This window comes from Glandiceps talaboti, chromosome 15 (genome assembly GCF_964340395.1).
Source record: "Glandiceps talaboti chromosome 15, keGlaTala1.1, whole genome shotgun sequence".
In the NCBI taxonomy this organism is placed as follows: domain Eukaryota; kingdom Metazoa; phylum Hemichordata; class Enteropneusta; family Spengelidae; genus Glandiceps; species Glandiceps talaboti.
The window spans coordinates 5,719,032-5,744,634 of record NC_135563.1 but is presented as its reverse complement, the minus strand read 5'-3'; the positions used below and the strand labels follow the sequence as shown (position 1 = coordinate 5,744,634).

General features: G+C 35.2%; 1 protein-coding gene across 2 annotated transcripts; it reads right to left on the bottom strand.

The window, feature by feature from the left end:
* Nucleotides 1-79: 79 nt before the first annotated feature.
* Nucleotides 80-21,832, bottom strand: LOC144446411 (cytosol aminopeptidase-like). Of its 2 annotated transcripts, XM_078136167.1 has the most exons (14): nucleotides 21,717-21,832; nucleotides 10,238-10,427; nucleotides 8,028-8,149; nucleotides 7,074-7,128; nucleotides 6,491-6,665; nucleotides 5,898-6,003; nucleotides 4,447-4,602; nucleotides 3,834-3,992; nucleotides 3,286-3,499; nucleotides 2,691-2,796; nucleotides 1,880-1,959; nucleotides 1,203-1,315; nucleotides 932-1,062; nucleotides 80-408 (listed from the first exon to the last, which is right to left on the bottom strand). In XM_078136167.1, the coding sequence occupies exons 2-14, from the start codon at nucleotides 10,247-10,249 to the stop codon at nucleotides 350-352; spliced, it is 1,488 nt and encodes a 495-aa protein (XP_077992293.1). In that variant the 5' UTR covers nucleotides 10,250-10,427; nucleotides 21,717-21,832; the 3' UTR covers nucleotides 80-349. The 2 variants fall into 2 exon arrangements, with proteins under 2 accessions (XP_077992293.1, XP_077992292.1); XM_078136166.1 differs by lacking the exon at nucleotides 21,717-21,832 and having other exon boundaries at nucleotides 10,238-10,739.
* Nucleotides 21,833-25,603: the final 3,771 nt, after the last annotated feature.

Genomic DNA, 25,603 nt, shown 5'->3' with positions numbered 1-25,603 from the left:
TATTACAATTATTACAATAGATTACTTATGATTTTGAAAAGAGTATCAATTATTTTTATATTGTTATTTTGTGTTACAGTTTACATCAAATACAGTTTTGCTTCATTGCTACATGCGGTATAAGAAAATCTAAAAAAAATACCACCAAAATGCACAAACTAATTCCTGGAAAAACTTTGTTGACTGTGTAGTCTCTCCCAACATCTCTAAAATATCACCACAGTTTGTGATGTTGATGAAAAATAAATCACTCGTTATCCAATCACATGGCTGTATTTTGATCATGTGATTGACATGTGAGTCCTGCAAGTTGGTTCACCTGGATGGCAACCTCAGTCTCCTCTCTCCATCAGCTTTCACTGTTGGCCATATTGGACATGAATTCTATTAAGGTCCTTGTAGGTCTTCCTGCGAGAGATAACATGGATAAGGTTTCAGAGATTAGCAAATGGTGAAAACTTGCTTAATGATAAACTCAAATACCGCTCATGTGAGTTTTTATTCTAGTTAGATATTTTGAGATTGATAAAACTTGCCAAAATGTTTACTGACTCCAATGAAACATCACATGACCTATTGTCTTGTGAAAGTGCTGTCATTCCCTCCAGAACATCAAACTTTGGCATGTGAGGTTTTCTAGCACTGAGAAATTGACAAGAACATTGGTGGAAATAAAGACCAAAAAGCTGAAAGAAAGAATTCACAACATTTTAGGATTGTTTTGATATTTTTCTTTTTCATTCAAGTTGTACGTACACACACAAAATTATACATAGAAGTTATTGGTGTCACAGCGCATGTCACAAATTATGTGGCCATCTCCCTGTGTGATGTAATGACTGCTACACTACCTTTGAGTCAACCAGAAAAAACAAAGTGTTTCATTGTCTCTGACTTCTCTCTCTTCCTATATCATGGATGCTTCACTTACCTGACATACCTTTACCAAGGTAAGGTACTTCTGATTTGTTCTCCATAACTCCAGCCATATCAATGTGGGCCCAGTCATCACAACTTACAAATTCCCTCAGAAAGGCTGCAGCTGTGCATGAACCTGCCGCTCTATAGAAATAAAGATAGTAAGTGGGCATTTTGACAGTTGGTAATCTCATGCACCAATACACACAAGTATTCTTATTTCATACAATAAGTTACAAGGTAACATTAGAAGCAACATCAAATCAAAATAGAATATAGCTTACCTTCCAGCAGTTCCTATGTTATTGACATCAGCAAGCTGACTCTTAGTGACTTGTTCAGTGTAATGTTGAAATAATGGCATCCTCCATAGTCTGTCACCTGTCTCAATACCAGCCTGTAGTCATGACAACAAGACAACCAATCAGAAATGACAAAGGGTAGGAGGAGATATGCAGGAGTATGAGTTATTGGTTTTACATTCTGATAGTGAATAAATGATTCCAATATTGCAAGTAATTTTCACACAAGAAAAGTGATGTTGCGAGACTGAATGTTCATAGGGTTCTCTGATATAAATATCAGATTGTTTCACGTGCCTCAATAGAAACACGTGACAACAGCTCATTTGTAATAAACTCCTGATGATGCTGGCAGTTTCAGCAAATGTCAGGGATTCGTTTTCCCCAAAAGATTTTATGACCAGGTAAAAATTTTCATTTACGAAACTGATGCTAATCCCAATCTGATTAGAATCTGATGTGGTGAAAGCAGCTAGATGTCTTTATTTACATCTATTTCCATTGCTTGTGGGAAGGTGGTGATCACCTGGGACAAAAGACACGAAACAAAGTGATGGAAACAGAGGTAAATAAAGACATTTACCCACTTTCACCACATCAGATTTTAATCAGATTGGATAAAACCAATCAATATTAAGGAAACTCAGTGAATCAATTACCCTGTGTAAGTTTGTCCAAAGACTAGAAGAATTTGAAAAGACACCAGCAGCACCAGCACCTAATGCTACTTGCATTGCACCTGAAACAAAACAATGTTATTATAAGTCATGTGGTATGTTGGTCATATATTCATTTGAAATAAGACCAGTGGACTGTGTCTTAACTTTTAGTTGTTCATTATCAATGGCAGTAGTGCATCATTTCAGATGCTTCATTCATAATGGCATACATGATGTACATGTCACATCTTGCAAGTATGTCAGAGTTAGTGTAAATAAATCATATCGAATACACATTTTGTTAATCTGAATGGATGAATGAATGAATGAACGAATCAATCATCGAATTTATAAAGCACCACTTTCCACTATGATGTAGAGTTCAGAGGTACTGTACAGTTACAATGCTCTGGAAAACAGATATATTTGTATTTCTGGTAAGTTCTTTTTGATGTACACACCTGAAACTCAGAAATAACATTAGCAGGAAGTGATAAGTATCGCACTTTAGCCTAACGTTATTTGTATGAACTTCCCACTTGTAAGGAGGTAGAGAAAGGTTTTGGAATAGTTTAATTGTAGACTGTATCAGTTGTAACCACATACAACGGGTAGATTTCTCATCAAAGCTCGCACACAGACACATACTGGTATGTGGAGACAGACACGCAGGCACAAAAGGATGGCACACAGGCAACACGCACGCACACACACACACACACACACACACACACAACACTAAAGTGGTTGAGCTACTGTACTGCTACAATATCATTTCACTCTTGCTTTGAATGATTTTGTTACATGTTACCTGTTAGTGTTGCTACATTGATTATACTGGAGGGAGTATGTGTAGTACACCCATAATGCAATGCATCAGCAAGAAGAAGGCGACCTTCAGCATCTGTATTGTCAACCTGAATAGCAATTCAAATAAAAAAAATATTTTTATCAAGAAATGAGCCAAATATGAAAGCTTACAATAAAACGTCATTTCTGAGTTAAAAATCTCACGGCTATACAAATATACAGAACGCAATAATTAATCATCATTGTTTCAAAATTCCATCTACACTACATGTTAATAAAACAGTGTCTAATAATGACTTGTCTATTATCATAAACACACACACACACACACACTCACACATACATACATACATACATACATACAGAGAGACAGATACATACCGGTACATACATACATACATACATACACACACACACATACATACATACATACATACATACATACATACATACATACATACATACATACATACATACATACATACAGACATACATACATACATACATACATACATACATACATACAGACATACAGACATAAAACACACACAAACACACACTCTCTGATATCATTGTGGAATCTACATTGTAACTACCTGTATTGTTTTGCCGTTCATTGCCGTGACAACGTCACCAGGTTTAACAGCCTCTCCACTAACTAAGTTTTCACAGAGAGGAATCAGGCATACTATATTGATTGGTAGTTTCAGCGTTGCTATGGCAGCGGTAACACTATTAACCACGGCAGCACCACCCATATCACCTCTCATTAAGTCCATTTGTGCTGATGGCTTGATTGAAATTCCACCACTGTAGGAAAACCCAGGGAAACCCTAATTAACAGGATAATCACATTCAAAAGCAATATTGCATTGTTTATATAGATTAAAATACTTAATTTTGTTGATTATGTCATTCACGATGTTTCAAACATCTTACGAGTGATTGCATCTCCTTGGGGTGAGACTAAATTAGGTTTTGATGACAGTGAAATTTAAATCACCATGGAAACCATAAGAAAACATCCACTGATGAAACCGGTGGAGAAATGTCAATGACAGGCAATAGAAACAACTGAGATGTTAACTCTGTAGTCAATCAGATTGGTTTGAATTACATTATTCTATTTCTAATATTTTCTTACCAGTCAAACGTGACTCCCTTCCCAACCAGTACGATTGGTTTGACATCTTTTTCCTTACTTCCATTATACTTGATTTCCAGGAATACTGGTGGTTGGACGGATCCCTGTGCTATACTCAGGAAAGCTCCCATCTTTTGACTTACAATCCATTCCTTGGACCTATGGCAATCAATAAATATTCAGTGTGGGCTAACTTTCCTATTTTCATTTGCAGCATTTGATACAACTTTAGTGAAGGTATAAATCGCAATGATACTGTATAGGAACTAGACTTATCTTCAAGTTGGTACTTAGTTTATCCTACAAGTCAATGTTTCAAAGGTTATTCACTTCAAGTTATGTTTTGTTTTGATATAATGTTAATAATGTCACATTATATTATCCTGTATTTATCCACAATACATATTTATTGTATCAAGAATGGTGACCTTCCAAATCATGTCAAAGGTCAAAGGTCATGTCCACACCTTATAAGAAAAAATGAAAATTGTTTGAAAAGGTTACAGGTTACAGAATATTAATTTTAGGCCCTTGCTGATAAATGTGACATGCAATGTCACTAAACCCTATTTCCTGTATTACATTTTAATGTTGGAAAGTCACAATACATTACCTTACAATGGTTTCGACATTGTCCATATCTTGAAGTCTATCAAAAGTCATATTTGCAAACTCTGTCGGAGTTAATTTATTTGCTGGCATTTCCATGAGTTTTCTGGCAAAGTTTTGGCAATCTCCGACAATCATTCCTTTCTGCCATTTGTCTAGACTGGTTGTATGAACAGAAAATATACAAATCTATAACTGTGACATTTATGTTGTTTCTTTGCTAACTATTATAAGGGTGACCCATTTTTTTTTCTTCTGTTTCTCAATACCCAACCAACCCACACTTTCAGCTGTAAAATCAAAATCAAAAAATATTTTTTATTTTCACCCAGCCTTAATATTGTGGAACAGCACCATCTCTGGCAACAATAAGCAAGTGTCTGGACTGCTGACATCATCTACAGTCATGGCAGTGACGATTTCTTTCGTGATGGAAGTTATTCAAGTAGGGGACCTGAGAACATGGCAATTGTGTAGAGAAGCTGGGAAAGGGTTTGTTACCAGGAATCCAATAAAAAGAAGATAGAGAGGAGGAAAAGGAGAGGCAGAGAAACATGAAGATAATGATTTTATTATTTTAAAAAAAAATTTTTGACCGACCGACCGACCCATAGGTAGAGTAATGAGAAACATAAAAAAATACGGTCACTCTCATCCATACCATGCAATCTTCAAGGCTGTGGAAAATACAGTATTCAGATTTTTTAGGTTTTTTTGCTTTTTATGTAGACTGAAATTTTATTCCTGAGGATACAAAGTGTTTGATAATATATATAGAAATGCAAACTAGGCTTTATTGTTCAAGTACATTAATATGAAGGAAAAGAAATTTTCAAAAGTTATTGTATGAATTCCTTGATACATACTACACTTGTTAGTTGTTCAAGTACAATGTATTGTATATTTCTGAATGAAATATTTAATAAATTGTTAAAACAATTCTTGTAAATTTGTTATTGTTGGGAGTTACTGATGTGTAGTCCTTTAAAGTTAGCCTCAGTATCTAGCTTGTTACAGTAACAACTTGATACTGGCTTTCTCTCAGGACTTTTGTGTTCACCACACTTGTATGCATGATTGAGGTCTTCCAGACTGCAAACAGGAAATTGAGAATACAGCGCCCTCGCTCAAAATGGGGGTATCATCACCTAATAGTACCGTTTCTTAAGAGCTTTGTCCCTTGGTATTATGTAGAAGTGTAAATCAGTGATGTTTGTTGTATTGTTCAGACATCGTTGAAATCAGCAGTGCTCTATGATTAACCGAGTAACCTATACCATGTATTCCCCCGAGGTACGCACAGACAGGAAGTAGAGCACCACCATGGCAAATTTTGGAAAGGTCTATAATATAAAAACTGTGAAATACACCAGAGAACTGCTGCATAGTACTAAGCTTACATTTTCTTATTTTCATGGAATAAACCTGTCAACTGAACAAATCTAAATACAATACCTGTCTTGGTTACCATGGAGAGCAATTTCTACTTTAGGTTTGCGTTTAGATTCATCTTTTAATTCATCATAAGAAAATAGTCCCAGTGATGCACCTTCCGCTGCAGCTACAGGGAATAGATACAAGGACAGTTGAGTTAGGCATCAATATAAATAGACTACTGGAATTTGATAAAGCACAGTTAGGCAAGAAATCCACAACACAACAAAGATATGATACGACATGGCAGTTAGGCATGAACTCAACACACTATAGTCTACGGGGGGGGGGGGGGGGGGGGGGGGTATGTTGAATCAACTTGAATGATGTGTGAATCTAGTAATGTATAGGTGTATTGAACAAATTGATAGGGAAAAATTTACTACAGGTATTTGAGAAATCACAGTTAGGCATGAAGTGATACTTTAGGGCTTGGATGATGGGTGCAGTTAGGCGTGGATCTAGTCACATTACTGGTATTGAGCATAAAACTGACAAAACACAGTTAGGCATGAACAGTTAAATGATGAACTTATCTAGTCTCTGTGACAGTGATGGAAAGAAAGCACAGTTAGGCATGATATGCCACCCTAGAACAATATTAGTATATCTACCTTGTGGATCAGTACATGGATCTATTTCTATATGTTTTATTCCTACATCTCTCAACTGTCTTGCCCCTACAGCTGCTGCTGTTCTGATATTCTCCTTGCTTTCATTAATTTCTTCCAATTCATTGATACCAGCTGATTGCTTTCCAAGTCCAACCACTGCAACACTTGGATAATCCTAGAATATACCATAACATAGTACTCAGTCAACATACTATACATGTACTGTAACATTTGAGACTGGAATTATTGTGCAAATTCTTTCATGCATAAAATTTAATTATTCATATACTGATATATTAACTGAGGGTGACCTTATTTTTTTATGTTTCTTGTTACTTTTTCATGGCAACTATGGGTCGGTTGGTTGATTTAAAAACAAAAGTAAACAAATAAAAAATCATCTTCATGTTTCAATGCCTCTCCGTTTCGTCCTCTCTACATTTTACCTTATCTTGTACCTATCTTGTCACCTTGCTACATTATATCATAGTGTACACTATTTATCAAACTCACATTTTACCATACCTTGTCACCTTGCTACATTATATCATAGTGTACACTATTTATCAAAATCACAACTTACTTTGTCTAGTCCATAGAACACCCTGCTTTTGCCCTTTTTCAGAGTCGGTCCAGATCTGATGAAGGAAAATATACACAAATGAAATTTTGTATTTCGGATCTTGATGAGTCATCATGAAAAATTCCTTTTTGGAAAACACTTTCACAGAAGTTGATTTTTTTGTGTATCATTTCAAGATAAATATGACACTGTATTCTATTTCAATGAAAGGCTAGAATCCCCCAAATCTTGACACCTCTTTTTAGTATTTTACTATGGGAGTCAAGACAGTCAAGTGGTTAGTGTGGTCAGCTTGAAATCTGCAGGTTGCAGGTTCGAGCCCCATTGCTGCCGTTTGTTTTTGAATGGCTAAAGTCCTTGGGCAAGACTTTAACCATGATTGTGTCCCCAGTCAACCCAACTGTATAACTGGGAACCTGGTAGGATAGAGGTTGCAATGTGAATGCTTTAACACCCATGTGGTTATAGAGTTCAGAAATAAACATTCACTCCCAGATCTCAAAATAATTTTTTTTCTTTTGGTAGTCCTAGTGGGCTACCAATTTCAGAAAGTGGTAGCCCAAGGATGGTGACCTATAGTCATGTATCCCTTAACTGAAAACAGAGTTCCTCTATTGGAAATATGCTTGTTATTAAAATACTTTAATTTCTGTAAATCTTCCATCCTGTAATTCATTGCATAATCAGTTGTAGCCTGAGTGGGCTACCAGCTGCAAATTATGATAGCCCCATGACAAGAATTGGTAATCTGTGGACACATAACTACAGTTAATTTCAAGCTCTGACTCTAACCAGTCAACCATCCATATGTAAGTACTAACACTCCCATCAACAAGCAATTATACCTATCATTACTTCGAGAGTCACAGCTTTCCAACATTAGTTCATTCAAGTGTTCATGCATAAGAAATATCAAAGTAAACCTTTTACATGAAAGCAACAGCCAATACTCACATTTCTAATAATTCTAGTAATTTTCCTGATGTTCGTTCATTAAATTTTTCAGAACTGGAAGTGAAAGTCACACCATCTTGGTCCTTTTCTTCTTTCTCGTACACTCCTAGTACAACACCTCGCTACACAAACAAGAATATTGAAAGTTATTATATAAGACAATCAAAGTGCTACTATATATAATTATATCCTCCTAACATAATGATAGAATATTACTATGGAGACTTTGCATAACAAGATCAATACACTGCTCTGTAAAGTACGATGGAGAGGCAATTTTGTGGGAGATAAACTATGACCTATTTCAAAATGAGTGATGCTTAGTAAATAATGACAATACAACTATAGCTAGTATGTAAATACTTGAAAACAGAGTTCCTCTGCCTGCAGAAAGTTTAAATGTCCTCACACGTCTCTCTCGCAGGTACGTCGAGATAACTTTTTAATTTTTTGGAAATTCGAAAGTATTACATACATTCTTGATGTTATCCAGTAAACACAGCTTACTTATTTTTCGTAACAAGATCGATGAATGCAATTTATGCATGATTTTTCTGGAGCTGACGGCCGTCAGACATTTTGTAAATATGTGTCAATTTTGCCATCAGAAATACACCAAAACCAAGAAAAACAAATCCATTCCTAATATTTTTGTCATTCTTACATTTTGTACTGAAAATTTGATCAAATATGCATTACCCAGTACATTTAGCCATCATTTTTCGTCATTTTTGAAAATTTGTCACCATGACAACAAGTAGTTGCAAGTCAATCAAGAAGCTTTTGAGTTGTAATTTTCCAACCAAGTGTAATTTTAATTTTTTTTTTATGTTTAAAGGATTAATTTAGAAACATATAATTCCTTATCTTAAAAGACATGTGTCTTTATTTTTATTCAAGATTGATAATTTTGCCTTTTAAAATCAACTTTGAATGTGGCAATGCATTTATTTATTTTTTCATATTTGTATCAATCACATGAAATGTTCATATATATAATGTACTTTGTCTTTCCACATCCAGTTACACCAACAGAAGCAAGACAGATGTGTGTTTCTGTGACTGTAGTATAACAAGCATAACTTTAATTTCTGCAACTTTTAAAGTGGTCATATGGATGAGGAGTGGGTATTTATTTTGGATTTTGGATTTATTTAACTGATTTTATCACGGCGTCCTTCTTGGGGAAATTAATTTGAAACAACATAGACCATGTCACCTTGCAAAAAGATTTTTAAAATTCTAAAAAGTTTGTTATTGTACGTACAATAACACACATTTTACACATTTATTAACTTTTTGCAATGTATTGAGTTACAAACAAGGACTTGGCATGTGTTGTTTCACATTGATTTTTCAAGTAGGAAGTCATGATAAAATTGTTTTATAAATTAAAAATCTAAAATAAATACCCCATCCTCATCCACATGGCCACTTTAAGTCACAAAATTGCTATTGCCATTATTTATAGCAAGCTATAAGACTATAACTTGCATCAAATTTGTAAAATAGAAAAATAAAGAAAAACTTAAATTGATTTTCACATTACCAAACATGTGATGACTAAATTACAGCCATGTTGATCCAGACATGCATTTTTGTAGGATTTCGAATAACTTTAAGAAATAACGAGGTTGTTAAAAGGCAAGTCCTGTTGTCAACAATCTAAAAATCAATTTAATGTCTGACTAAACACACAGGAACTTTCTCAGCCAACTTCCTGCAGTACTGCTGCAGTGCAGTGCTGTACCAGCACTGTGCACAGTACTGAAATTCAGCACTGCATTCAGCGATGAAATTCACCACTGTATCCATTCAGTGCTGAATTTCACCATTGTGAAAATCCAGCACTGCATTTGGCGATGAAATTCAGCAGTGTGCAGCAATGAAAATCAGCACTGCACACTCTATGAAATGTTTAATAAATGGTCTATTCTTTATGTTGACAAACAGAGATATGTACATATACACAAAGTGTACTCTTGTCCTTCACACACAGTATCCCTTTATAACAAGAACTAATTACATTCAATTACACATACTTTACATTATTTCTTTTATTTACAATTTTTTAAATGAAAAAAAAAAAAAGCGAACAATTACATTCAAAATTACATATAAAATGAACCACATGTGATTTCTGTACAAATGCAACTACTTCAAAGATGCAATGATTGACTATGGCTGTATTACTGTTCTGTTTCATTGACCTCATCCTCCATGTCGTCTCATTCTTCCTTTAGTATTATCATAGTCCATAATGACATCTTGATTCATTGCCTCTATATTAAAATCACTTAATATGTTGTTTTTCTCTCTGTCTTTGACATTCGAACACCGTCTCCTATAACCTTCCTTGAACTTTACCCTCTCAGAGTTTCTTTCCATTTTGAATTTTCTCTGTTATGGAGAAAGAATAAGAACATTTTTATTAATCATCGCAATGGTATCCTCTTAAAAGATTTTAATATTCAAGATTCAGAGATTGATGAATTTATTCGAGTAGTCAACAACAAAATCAATTTACATCACTTAAAACTTGGAACCGTTGAAGTAATTCAAAACCCCTGGGTTAGATGTATACAATGCTAGTAGTATTTAACATTACATGCATTGTTACATCTATCATTAAAACTAATAGAATTTTTAGTGTTTTCAAAATAATTCTGTATCAGCGATACCATAACAACATTGTTACTGTGTAAAAACAAACTGATCTTTATCTATTAGCAAACTCTGATAGGGTCAAAGGTGAAAATAGCAATCTGAAATGTTCACACTCTGTGAGAAGTTGATGTATGTTACAATGTCCACCTACAGCATATATTGAATCATAGACTGTCTATGATTACGCCATATGATAAGAAATCCTGTCATTTTTGTTACATGTTGATTCAAATTAATCAATTAAATAAACATTCCTACACTCAGAACAGTGTTACAACTCAATCTACAAAACTTTGTTCGAGACCTCTTAGAAAAACAAATAGTTTTCGAGGGTATTCACTTTACGATGTCATCAACCTACACAGACCAGCATTACAATAGCATTACAGTACAATCAGAAATCCTGAGATAAACCAAACATTTTGAGGGTATTTACGTAATTAACTTTACATTTCCAGCAGGATGCCATTTTGGCAGGTGTTCAGATTTGTGCTGAAGCCTACAACCTATTTCAAACAGACACTTGTCGTTGAGGGTGCACGATGCATAGAATTCTATAGCAAATTACATTGCTTGTTGTCTGCCCTCAATGGTGTCTTTTGAAAAGTGGCTGCTTACTTCAGCCTAGTGTGCTGATGGCCAATATGGTGTCGGTCACAATGCACACGCTTCATAGAATTCAGTTGTTCAAAAAATACATACAAAATCACAAAAAATAGAAAAGAACATGTACTGACTTGAAATTAATAAATCTGAGTAAGCTACCTTCTGGTTATCTACATGCCAGATATCAAAGCAATCTGATAAATAGCATTTCAGAAGAAGTTGCCCTTACGGAAAGTTCCTAAAGCATTCCTAAAAGATTATTATATAAGATCCTATAGGATTTTGGCCCCTTTCTTAAGGGAATACTTTACAATTCCTATAGGAATTAGGAATATTGTAGGATAATCCTAAAGGAATTTTTTAGGACAGTCCTCAGTCCTATAGGAATCCTATAGGAATATTATAGGTCTTATAGGAATCATATAAGAATACTATAGACCATTTCCGTAAGGGTGAAGATATCATTTTTGACAAAAATGATGAAAAAACATGAAAATGAAAATAGCACAGATCAATTTGGCATGAACAAATCTGAATAGCCCCCCCCCCCCCATTTGACAGATGGACGACTGACCATGGCAGAGAATCAAAAGGTCTGCTCAACTACTACTGACAGCAGAGCTAAAATGTCATGTTACATCATGATTGAAACACCAAACTACCGTCATTTTAGTTGTAATTTTGTACATGCACTGATGATAACAAGGACCACATTTCTATTTTGCTTGATGCAGTTGTTAATTTTATTGAGGCCCTTTTCCTCATTAATAATTTTGGGTAATTAGGCAATATCTTACTGCATGCTTTAAATTTCATATAATGTGGTATACACGTTAATATTATGGTACCAAATCATATGGGAATAACAATCCTTTCAGAGGCATTAACCATTTACATCTAGTTATTTCGTGAGTTTTGCTTATAAGTTATAACGAGTCTGGGTTTCTATGCAGCTAGTTAATATGTTGACATTTTCACTGAACCTGTGGATACAGAGGTTGGAACGTACGTGATCAGGCTATCTTTTTATGTCATATAATTCATACTCAGAAATACAGACCATTTCAATGATTTCAATGTATGGCATGCCAATGTTACCATGGAAAGTGGCTGTTTTGCAGGTATCTTATTACGAATTAAAATGATACATAACAGGACCTTAATAATTTTTTTGAAAATAAAGAACCTAACTTAAATGCTTGGTACATTTTATCTATGTTTATCCTGTGGTACTATATTTCACAGCTATGCGCATGAATAAAGGTAAAACATTGTACGTAAATGAGTACACTGACTGATAAGGCTAGAGTGTTTATAGAGCAATTTGGTGTCAGCAACATGCCCAACATTTGTACATCTTAGGAATAGAAGAAGAATCAGCCAGCCTTAGGAAGATAACAGGTATTGTGAATGAAACATCACTTTAGAACATGCACACAAGACTTTTACAATTCAATTTAACCTAAAATAAGTCATAGTTTGACTCGACACAAAAGTAATGGACGTAGCCAAATTTCATTGTCTGGCTCGACGTATAAAAATCTTACTAATTTTGCTATAACTCACCAACTGGCGCAACAAAAATCTTATTAGCTTTTCTATAATTCATCATCTGACTCAGCAAAGTTTCTTTGTTGGATTCCTACTGTTTCTTTTCATGGGATACATATGAGAATTTTAGATTGCCAAACAATGCCATTTTTTTGCAGTTAAATGACCTCAATTGTAAATTCAACGGGACAAGCTGTGTATTAGGTAATATGAAAGAAATGTCACTATTACAGACATTATTGAAGAGGAAATTTCACTTGATCGTAAGAGTGTCATGAAATATTATAGGTTGAGCAGAAAGGTTATAATACTCATGGTCCAACCCATTTTCTCCTTGAGAACAGACATCTGACCGACTGTATACTCATTTACATGTAACATGCTACAATACAAATGATGTTGCTTTTGTGTTCCATTCATTTATCATAACATAATTTACACTCACTCAGACAGCTACAAATGCAAAACACACAAGTATGGAAAGCCACAACTGACTTAAGTGTGCAATTACTATTATTGTATGTGCAAACACTATGTTAGTATGTGCATTTAATAGTTTATTATGTACAGTTACTATTATTGTATGTGCAAACACTATGTTAGTATGTGCATTTAATAGTTTATTATGTACAGTTACTATTATTGTATGTGCAAACACTGTTATTATGTGCATTGTATAGTTTATGTACAGTTACTATTATTGTATGTGCTAACACTATGTTATTATGTGCATTAAATAGTTTATTATGTACTAACCTTAAGTTATTATGTGCATACTGTATTATTCAATGTACAGTTACTATTATTGTATATGCTAACGCTGTTATTATGTGCATTAAATAGTTTATTATTCACTGTTACTACTATTGTATGTGCTAACACTATGTTATTATGTGCATTAAATAGTTTATTATGTACCAACCTTAGGTTATTATGTGCATACTGTGTTATTCAATGTACAGTTACTATCATTGTATGTGCTAACATTGTTATTATGTGCATTAAATAGTTTATTATGTACTAACCCTAAGTTATTATGTGCATACTGTATTATTCAATGTACAGTTACTATTATTCTATGTGCAAACGCTATGTTATAACGTTAACTCGCGATAGTATATTATGGACAGACTTTAGGACATTATGTGCATACTCAACATAGTGTTCTGTATGGAGGATTTTGAGAAAAAAAAATTGTTTCCAGGTGAACCAGAAAAATTTTTTTTTTGATCCTGTAATGGCTTGAGAAAAAAAAATTGTCATAACAGACAGAAGTGAAAAAAAAATTGTCACAATGCACCAGAAATGAGCAAATTTGGAAACCTTATTCTCATGTATTCTTTGGCGGCGTGCCGCCATAGGCGCCGCAAATGTTTTTAATACAAGTATAAATTCCTGTTTTTTTCCAGCACTTATCATTAAAACATGCACTATATAGCTCTGCTTTAAACCCAAGTGCACACAAAGTTTTCCTTTCCTTTTCTGACCCAAGAAAACATATTTCAGGATTTTTGTTGCAATATCTCAATGACACAGTCAATATCTGAAGGGGACTATTTGGCTTCTGTAAAATAAGACAATTTAAAAAACAAGACAGGAGTCACTAAACTAGTGTTAAAATCTAGTGTTTTTCTTTCAATATAAATCTCTTATAAAGATGTACAAATAAATCTTTCTCAAGTTGACAATGAAAATTGAGGAACAACAAATATAACGAAATACAAAAAATAATATCTTCCCTGAGAACTTACAGGAATTGACTGATTCAAAGAAAAGCAGGTTTAGTACTGATCAGAGTTGATTTTGGAACTGTTCTATAATTTAAAGTTGTAATTTAACGTAGACAGACGTCTTTCATACTAACTGCTAATTCTTCTACTTGCACAGAACAAGTTATTTAGAGGTACAGTTGTGAACCATTGTGACGTGGTATAAGTATGAAAAACGCATTCAAACTTAATGATTAATTAAAAAAAATATTGCACTGCTACTCCATTTGAAAAAAATTGATGCAGGACTGACAGTAGAAAAAAAAATTGCTGTCACTCTGACTGGGAAAAAAATTGCTCCCATACCTACTTCCTCCATACCCCCCCCCCCCCCCCCGAAATCAAACGGTTCTCCCTTTAGTTACGGTAGATCTCGATCTAGACGTCACTAGACGATCTAGTTGCCGCACGAGTTGGACCCTCTGCCATGGCGCCAGCTCCCAGCCAGGCCCGGCCCGGGCCGCCCCAAAGCTTCCCGGCACCGACTTCTTAAATCAAGTAGGTCACCCAATCTTCTGACACCAAAACTTATTAAATTTTCCTCAGTCATGTCGAGCACATGAGAGAAAGTGACTCCCTCTGTCAAGAAACGTGCTGTGAAAGCTGACAGACCTAAATCTGACAGAACAGACTCCATGACAGACGACGACGGGACGTGCTCACAAAAGGATAACACAACAGCAACTCGATTCTGCGCGTGCGTGTTTGAATCCGAGAAAGTGTGCCCTCTAGCGGGGGATCTTAACGAAACCCCTTAATAAACTACTGTATGCACATAACGACGTAGTGTTACCGCATATAATAATAGTAACTGTACATATAATAATACAGTATGCACATAATAACTTAAGATTTGCACATAATAAAATATTTAATGCACATAATAACATAGTGTTAGCGCATATAATAATAGTAACTGTACATATAATAATACGGTATGCACATAATAAATTAATATTTGCACATAATAAAATATTTAATGCACATAATAACATAGTGTTAGCGCATATAATAATAGTAACTGTACATATAATAATACGGTATGCACATAATAACTTAAGATTTGCACATAATAAAATATTTAATGCACATAATAACATAGTGTTAGCGCATATAATAATAGTAACTGTACATATAATAATACAGTATGCACATAATAACTTAATATTTGCACATAATAATATATTTAATGCACATAATAACATAGTGTTAGCGCATATAATAATAGTAACTGTACATATAATAATACAGTATGCACATAATAACTTAAGATTTGCACATAATAAAATATTTAATGCACATAATAACATAGTGTTAGCGCATATAATAATAGTAACTGTACATATAATAATACAGTATGCACATAATAACTTAAGATTTGCACATAATAAAATATTTAATGCACATAATAACATAGTGTTAGCACATATAATAATAGTAACTGTACATATAATAATACAGTATGCACATAATAACTTAAGATTTGCACATAACAAAATATTTAATGCACATAATAACATAGTGTTAGCGCATATAATAATAGTAACTGTACATATAATAATACAGTATGCACATAATAACTTAATATTTGCACATAATAAAATATTTAATGCACATAATAACATAGTGTTAGCACATATAATAATAGTAACTGTACATATAATAATACAGTATGCACATAATAACTTAAGATTTGCACATAATAAAATATTTAATGCACATAATAACATAGTGTTAGCGCATATAATAATAGTAACTGTATATAGAATAATACAGTATGCACATAATAACTTAAGGCAAGTACATAATAAACTATTGAATGCACATAATAACATAGTATTTGCACATACAATAATAGTAATTGCACACTTAAGTCAGCTGTGGCTTTCCATACACAAGCCTTCATAGAACACACAATCCCCCTCACGTACAATACACATAGCTGTCCAAGTATGGCAACATGTGACAAAATGAATTGTACATAAATCATAAGGCAGGTACAATTTGACTCTTTTGTGGCTTTTTTGGCATAACACCTTTCCTTATACAAATTATTATAGTATGCTTTAGTTTGAGGTTGGGAGGATTTCTTGAATCAGATATGTTTTTGTTACTTCACAGCAGCTTTCTGGGAGTTTCTGTTTATTTGGTTTTGGCAGAATGTGTGTGTGTGTGTGTGGGGGGGGGGGGTATGTGTGTTGCCTTATGATCTCATTGTTGTAACATTCTGGCTATTGTCTTTGTGTAGCAGCCTTCTGGATATTGCAGCTGTGCCTTGGATTTGAATTTATATTTTTGCCTTTCTTTTTTTTGTCAGGTGGTCAAATCTGGCCAACTCTGCCTGGTATTACTACCAGACATGCCAACGTTTGGTTTTGAAAACATAAGTGGATGATTCCATTATTACTCGGGGATATCAACCACCTATATGTAGTAAATATACTACAACTATATACATCATTTCAATCAAACTTACATATCTCATAAAACAAAGAGACATGCATACATTGTATGTCCCATATGGTATGTCACCTCTGTACCAGGTTTGATTGAAATTGGATTTTTCATGGCAGAGAAATAACATATTATTGATGCACAGATGCACAGATCCCATTGTAGTAGTCTCCCCTAACTAATAATTATACACTGTCAGGTGCTACACACAGTAGGGATGTAGAAGTAGTCAAGATACCATGTTGATTACAGATTGGAAGAGATACGATTGAAGTCAGTATAATCATCAAGTCCAAATGTAATATTTTCAACAGCAGCCTGTTTCTACAGTAATGTTAAAGAATAGCGATGCTTATCACTTTTCAGTGTGATTGGGCACAGGATCCTGCTGTGTTTGTTGTGTCTCTGTTATTGTTAGTGTGTCTATCTTTGTGTCAAAAACATCATATGAAACATCATGCCAACATCATGCTTACATGTATGAGTGAAATATCAAGCCAATATCATTTCTCCTGTAATACACATTGTATTTGGTTGGCTAACTAGCAAATGTTTCAGTTAATTTGCAGGATACAGTCCAATCAGATAGAGGGTTAGAGAAGTCTCACGACTCGAGATAGTCTTCAACACTGAGAGTTGACTGCTTTGTTCAGCGCTACCTATAGAAAGGTCACAATGCGACCGATACGGAGATCATTTCTTCATTATGGGCTTGTTTTATTTCTCATTAACATTCTCTTCCTTATATACTTCCATCTCGAGAAAATACCAAAAATATCTCAACTTTCAATGGTGTGGTCAATACGTGAGCCCGTATCAAGCATTACAAAACCACCTCTACACTTTGAAGCTATGATCCCTGATAATCTAAGTTTTGGCAAGGAAGTGACAGCTGTCAATAAAACTGCACCTAAACTTACAGGTTCAGATCATACTGTACCAAATGATGAAAAGCAAACAGCGCCACCAAGACCCAAGAGTTCATCGATAAAAGGCGGTCGTTACCAAACAGCACCACCAAGAGCAAGAAGTTCATCGATAAAGGACACTGTCTATGTCATTAATAAAGAAACAAAATGTGCAGATTCCCAGATGTTAAGTTTGTTGGTACTGGTTTTATCAAATGCAGATGGAGGTTTGAGGCGAGCTGCAATACGAAACACTTGGGGTAGAGGTGCAACTCCTGATGTGAATGACAGCCAAGTGATTTCTCTGTTCTTTGTTGGGCCTACTGCCGACAAATTTCTACAACAGTCCATAGAATCAGAAGACTTTAGTCACAACGATATTATTCAAAGAAGTTACTTATTCAAGTCATCAAATGTGTCGTCATTGTCACCTGATGTATCGATAATACACCATTGGGTGAGAAATTACTGCATCAACACTCGTTATGTGTTGATAGTTGACGATACAACATTTGTAATGCTGGACAATGTACTACATTATCTTAATACAGTTACAACGATATATTTCGCTGGCCGTAAAGTAGGCAACAAATATCGCCTTCTGAACCAAAATCAAAATAGTATATCAGAGTTTGATAAACCTCATCCTGATGAATGTCAACCATTTTTAATGTCGGTCGATGTCATTCTTCGAACATCAGATTTGTTCCAAAGGGATGGGTTCCCACCCTACATGAGTGTCAACTCTTACTTTCGTATGTTAGAAGATATCCAACACATCTCCACGGTTGACATCGAACAATTTGACAACGATGGAGCAAGGAGAACACATTGTGGTCTACAAGACATATTACTGTCGTGTAATGTAGAACCTAGACTCATGTACGCACTTGGACAAAGTTTAGGTGATGAAGTCGTCGAGAATACAACATCTCAAACTGCTAAATCCATGGAAAATTTTGATTCAAGGCTTGGGAGAAATGGGACATATGATCATTTTCCATTCATTGTATTCCAAACAAATGCTAAAAATCCATGCGGAGATCGGGAGGCAATTTTTCTCCTACTGGTAACAGTATCAATCCACGAGAATGAAGAAGTTAGGCAGACCATTAGAAATACTCGTGGACGAATTATGGAAATCGGGGGTAAAAAAATAATTCAAATATTTTTCATACAAGACTCATACAATGACAAAGTGTTACGGGAGAACAATAAACACCATGACATCATACTTTCTGATATTCACAGAGTTGACAATGGAACTGATAACATGCCAACATTTTTGAAATTTCTAAAGTGGATATCTACACATTGTCAAAATGTAAAATTCATCATGAAAGTTGATGATGATGTGTTCGTAAATCTTCGGCACCTTGCGAAAATGCTATTGGACTCTCCCAGACATTGCTTTTTCACTGGTCACGTTTTGGATGTTACGAAGACACCAATCAATGAACATACTAATATTTCAACAATATTACAACCAAATTTGTTCAAAAGATTACCTCCTGTCCCGAATGGATTTGCATATATTATGACGTCAGATGTAGCTAACGAACTGCTGTTGTCTGCCCGGTCGGAAAGAGTTTTCCCACTTGAAAAGGTTTATTTGAGCATGCAACTAAGTTATCTGGGAATTTCACCACTGCATCATGATGGATTTGATATGTCAGGTTCTAGACAAAGTATATGCGACTTGAAAGAAATCATCGTGTCCAATAACATGACTAGTAACATAATGTTCACAAAATGGCGAGAACTGGAGGAATGGGGAAATTTTAAACGCTGCAGTCGAAGTAATATTGAATTGAAACACAGCACGTTGGAAGGGATAGGTGTTGAAGAAGGACAAGTATTTGGACTAGAGCCAACAACCACCAAAGGACATGGGTCTGGGCCGTTCCTTATCAACCACCCTGAGAGGTGTAAACCCATCAAAACAACTGACGATGTATTCATACTGGTGGGCATCCTCACTCGTCCAAAGAACAAAGAGTTGCGCAGAGCCATTAGAGAAACCTGGGGTAGCTCTGATATTGAATCGGGCCTTCGAATAGAAACTGTGTTTTTCATAGGATTAACCGAGAGCGAGAAAGACCAGAAGTCAGTTGAGAAAGAAAATTTTGAGAATGGAGATATCATTCAATGCAATTTTGTTGAATCTTATCAACATTTGGTTTTGAAAACACTTTCTATTATAAAATGGGCGTCTAAATATTGCACAAATGCTACATATTTAATCAAAGTTGATGACGATGTGTTTCTGAATTATCATAATTTGGTCGAATTTTTACAAAACTCTCCGAGAAAGAATTTCTACATGGGACACCTAAGACTAGGTACGGGAGCTATACGGAACACAAAGGCCAAGTGGTACACGCCATTGGAGATTTGGCCAAGTGATTCTTTTCCACCCTATGCAAGTGGTGGGTCGTATGTCCTTTCAATAGATTTAGTTACCAAAATCATAGAGAAAACCAAAATAATTCCAATATTCAAATGGGAGGATGTTTACATTGGTTTTATTTTACAGCAGCTCGGAATAGTGCCTTACCCACACATACATTTTGACTTGGATGATGAAGGAAAGTATCGCCATCCATGTATTTTTCCATCTGCACTTGTTTCTCATGGGTTTACTGCAAAAAAGAATAGGCTTTTCTGGGAAATGCTGCAAAACTCTTCCAGTTTAGACAAGTGCAGTGGACGCACTCTGGAGAAACTGAGACCAAACTTTTATCCATCTGTCATTGGAGAGAACCCATCGATTCAGTCAGTAACCAATAATACAAATGCGATGTACCCTCCTTTCCAGTATTTTTCAAATCACGAAAAAAATAATCAGCCATTTCTTCTTATTCTTGTGATGACATTACCAGAGGAGTATTTTTATCGCAGATATTTCCGATTACAGTTCAGTCGGTTAGGCATCCTTACTAACATGATTATGGTTCGTTTTGTCATTGGTACATCTACTGAATTCAAAGATGACCTCAAGATGATAATTAAACATGAACAGGAACTTTATCGAGATATTTTACACCAGAAGTTTATTGACACACCACAGAATAACCCCAGGAATCTTCTTTCAGCTCTTCACTGGGCTACTACTTCAAGGTTACCAGGAACATTTGTTATGTTTTCTGAAGCGACTGTTCACGTGAACATTGAAAATGTGCTGCGTCATTTACTTTCAGCACCGCAAACAAATTATGTATTTTGTCATGAAAGGTCAGATTCTATAGTTGTACGCTCACCTCAAAGTGAATGGTATGTATCAATGGACGAATGGCAGGCAGAATATTACCCGCCACATTGTGATAAAAGAGCTGCAACAATAATGTCGTTCGATGTTGTAGAAAAAGTTGTTGATATTTCACAAAAAGTACCAATTATTAAAATTTATGATGTTTATTTTGGTATTTTGCTCCGTGATTTGCATATTACTATACGACATGGAGACAATTTCAATGTTGAAGGACCTTATAAAACATTCTACAAGGATGAAGACTTCTGTACGATTACAAAGAATTTGACATGGAATGGTTTGACACCAGCAACTTGCCACTTTATGTTGAAACGGCTTTTGAGCGATTTTCCTGAAAGATGTAAAACTGGGTAAATGGCTTACAAGGTCAAAAATTAATAGTTTAAAAATCGATTCTATATATGTCTATGATTTTAATTAGTAGAATAAAATACATGTACATAGATATTGCAGACAGTCCTACCTGTGTTCATTTTGAAATCTTGCTTGACAACTATTGTGACGTCAATTCATCCGATGCTGTCTTTGTTGTGAAACAGAATATGTTGAATCAGCTACACTGTACCAAGAATGTGTTTACAAAATCAAAACAGACTATCTGTTTCAGTTATGTCAATAATGTCCTGTCTGTGAAATTAAACAGAATTTGTGTAATGTAACTTTTGTCCTGTTTAGGAAATCAAACAGAATTTGTTTCAGAGATTGTAAATATACATTGTACAATGTTCTATTTCAACAGACAGAAACTGTTTCAGAAATGTAAATAATGTCCTATTTCAATAGAACTTGTTTCAGAGATGTAAGGACAACGGACAACACACATTATAGATATGAAATGGGACCAGTAACTTCATCAATGAGATTTAAACTGAATGCCTTCTGTAAGGACAAAGTCTTTAGATTTTCATTCTTACACACAATAATTCTAGCTACAGCAATCATATACTTGACATATGCCCTTTAATTAATTGGCAAATAGTTATGTGAAACTATTAAAATCTGAAGTTTGTATACTTACAATACTAAGATTACCGAATTACCGAAAATCATTAATTGTGCAAATGAATAATCTAGCTTGATGGGACACATGTAATTTGTTCTCATCAACATGCATGCCGTCTGATTTTTAAGCTTGTATTCTCACAAATCATTAATTATACAAATGACTGATTACAATTAAAGAATACATCAGTAAACTATATCAATGCATGTACCAAATTACTATGATATGAAATTTGAAGTGTGTATTCTTGAAATACAACATAATAATTAATTTATTATATGCAAATGACTGTAACTGTAACTCTAGATACTACTGCAAAATTAAAAACGAAGTAACCGCACTCGATGATGGATACTTGTGTTGTTACCTTCGTACCATGGAGGAAGAATGGTCTGTTCAAAACGCAGGTACTGGCCAGGTCAGGTCAGGTATGGACTGAATATTCAAAAACCTGATCAGTGCTGGTCACTACCCTAAAGAATATGTGCACCAACTTTCTTTTGAATTGAGCTGTCTTTGTGAAAATGACAGACAGACAAACAGACAGACAGACAGACAGACAGACAGACAGACCAAATATATAACCTTCCTTATTTATGGAAGGTAAAAATGGCATGAACTTACCTGATATCGTACATCCTTTCCAAGTATTATTGGATGGCAGAAAATACATGAAAGTGATTGCATTTTGGCTTGAAAACAATCACTTTTGGTCGATTTTCACATACAAAATACCACGAACATACGGAGTTCATCGGGCAAGATAAAATCAAACAAAATGCGCAAGTTATTTCATGTAATTAACACGGACATATCATAACAAGTTGTAAAAAGGCTTTGTAAATAACGGCACGTATGTCCTGAAATGAGGAGAAATAAGCCGAGCCAGGCATCCACACGTTGACCATTATAAGCGAATGACCAGCTGATGACCTCTGACATCACTAATGTACAGTGCATAGAACTGTGCAAGTTTTACCCTCCTCTCCTGGCGAACGGTCACATTTTATGCAACAGACTGAGCTTGATTACACCCCCCCCCCCCCCCCCCCGAAGAGAATTCGATAGTTGACAGGACTGAGATGTGATGTAACTCTATACGGTAAAGATAAATATCAAAGTGTCTACTACCACAATAGTAGAACTGGTAGATATAGCAAATTCAATTGCATCATGTAACTGTTTGAAGCATACAGCTTTGTATGTTGGCACGGGGTTGGAATTGAAGTCATCTACAGTTCAGTTTGTGTTATAATGGAAACAGAAGTTAAACTTATATATCAGTCAAATTATAACAAGCAAAAATGTTGATAGTTAAATTATTTCAGTTTTTGACTATTCCTTCCAATAATAAAAATGTTCACATTTATACTAATTGCAAAATTGTTGACAAGCTGATACATACAATGTATCTAAAAAGTAGAACAGTTGTGAAGTATTTAAAGTATACCCACATTGCCCAATGGAAATATGGTGTTCTTGTCATTGTGCATGAAATGGTTATCTCCCTATTTTCTGCATAATGATTTACCCTGTAAAAGTGTTTACACTTTATAAGTTATTTATGAGTATTTTTTTTTTTTAGCACAACTGGACAAAGGTTCAGAGCTTCAACGGCTATAGGCATGGTGCTGACACTGTGTGTGTGTGTGTGTGTGTGTGTACAGACGGACGGACGGACGGACAGACAGACACAGACATACGAGATATATATGCATGTATGTTGTGTATGTGTGTAAGTCTATGGGGGGCATGGAAAAAAATCAAGAACTTGCAGGAGGGGGGGGGGGGGCATGAAAAACATACACAAGGAAAAGGGGAAATCCTCCGGGGTCCCCCTGGAAGTAAAATCTGGACACTCCCTAAGTCGTCCCTTCCTTCTGCTTGCACACGGAGCAAGTCGTCCCAGGGTCGTGTCAGTAATATAGACCCGTGTACCGTCTGTAAGCAGGACTAACTATTGTCGTGCTTGCATACGGAGTAATCCGGGACTCCATTCTGACAATTGGTGTTTTAGAGTCGAGTCAGTAATATTAGACTCGACTCGTGCGTGCACCGTCTCAGCTGTAAGCAGGACTAATAAGTGAGCGGGCTACTGACATGACACCAGAGTGGTACTAGATTCTAAATGTTACTAGTAATGGACTGCAACACTTTGGTATAGCTCTTTACTTGCCTTTTTATTTACTGACGAACATGATCGTTGAGCATGGTACACTAATCGTCCATTCCGCTTACAAATTCTGTTTACACTTTGGAACCATGTTCCTATCATGGGCGCAGCCATCTTGGATATCATGATGTAAATTTTCCCACAATGCCACACAAAGAAAAGGGGGGGGGGGGCAAATAATGCAAGTTACGAATGCCATAATTGGTGATTCTCCATATACATTTAAGACACAGTAAAACCTTATTTTGCAAAATAAGGAGAAAATAGTTTCATGTTTACGTTTGATAAATAAACAATAAATGATCCGTCAATGGAGAATATTTTGATATTATTTCTTTTCAAACATACAGGCATACAGATATTTAGAAAGGGGTTAATATTTCGATTGGGTCAAGATTGCCAACAATGGTTCAAGATTATTCAATAATATAATAACATATCCCCAAAAGTAAATTTAGCACTGGAAATATACGCTTACAATTAAAAACGCCGGGGTCTCAATTACAGTTAGGCCCTAACAGTAAGAGAGAGAGAGAGAGAGAGAGAGAGAGAGAGAGAGAGAGAGAGAGAGAGAGAGAGAGAGAGAGAGAGAGAGAGAGAGAGAGAGAGAGAGAGAGAGAGAGAGAGAGAGAGAGAGAGAGAGAGAGAGAGAGAGAGAGAGAGAGAGGGGGGGGGAGGGGGGAGGGAGAGAGAGAGAGGGAGAGAGAGAGAGAGAGAGCAAGAGAGAGAGAGAGATGGTATTACAATATAACAATAATCAACAATATTTCTACAGATATATATAGTGCTATTGATTTATTGTGAATGTGTTCACGTGTTATCTCTGTAAGTAGGTCCAATAGTAATCAATCACTGTCCATACACTGGTTTACATACTTCTTTGTTAATTTCAACATTCGTGTACTCGCGTTGCAATGAATCCAAGGAAATCTGTATAAGCTAGCTTATCTCAGTGTAATAACTTACTTAAACATTTGATTTGTCTTGATTGGGGAGTTAAAAAATGAAGAAAAACTCTTTAAGATAGTCAGAGACGCCTAAAGATTACAATCATCGTTGTGCCTTGGATGATAATCTACCTTTGAGTTATTTTGATTACTTTAATATCTGACTCTATCAATTAAAGATTAAAATTCACAAGACATGGCAATTTCGCGTCATAGCTCTTGTCGTG

What these genes read in the sequence shown, in the direction of transcription:
- LOC144446411 (XM_078136167.1), bottom strand. An exon ending in AAGGGAGTCACGTTTGACTG is followed by an intron (nt 3,500 to 3,833) that starts GTAAGAAAATAT and finishes GTTTTCCTACAG; the next exon opens with TGGTGGAATTTCAATCAAGC. An exon ending in TTTGGACAAACTTACACAGG is followed by an intron (nt 1,316 to 1,879) that starts GTAATTGATTCA and finishes TCATGACTACAG; the next exon opens with GCTGGTATTGAGACAGGTGA.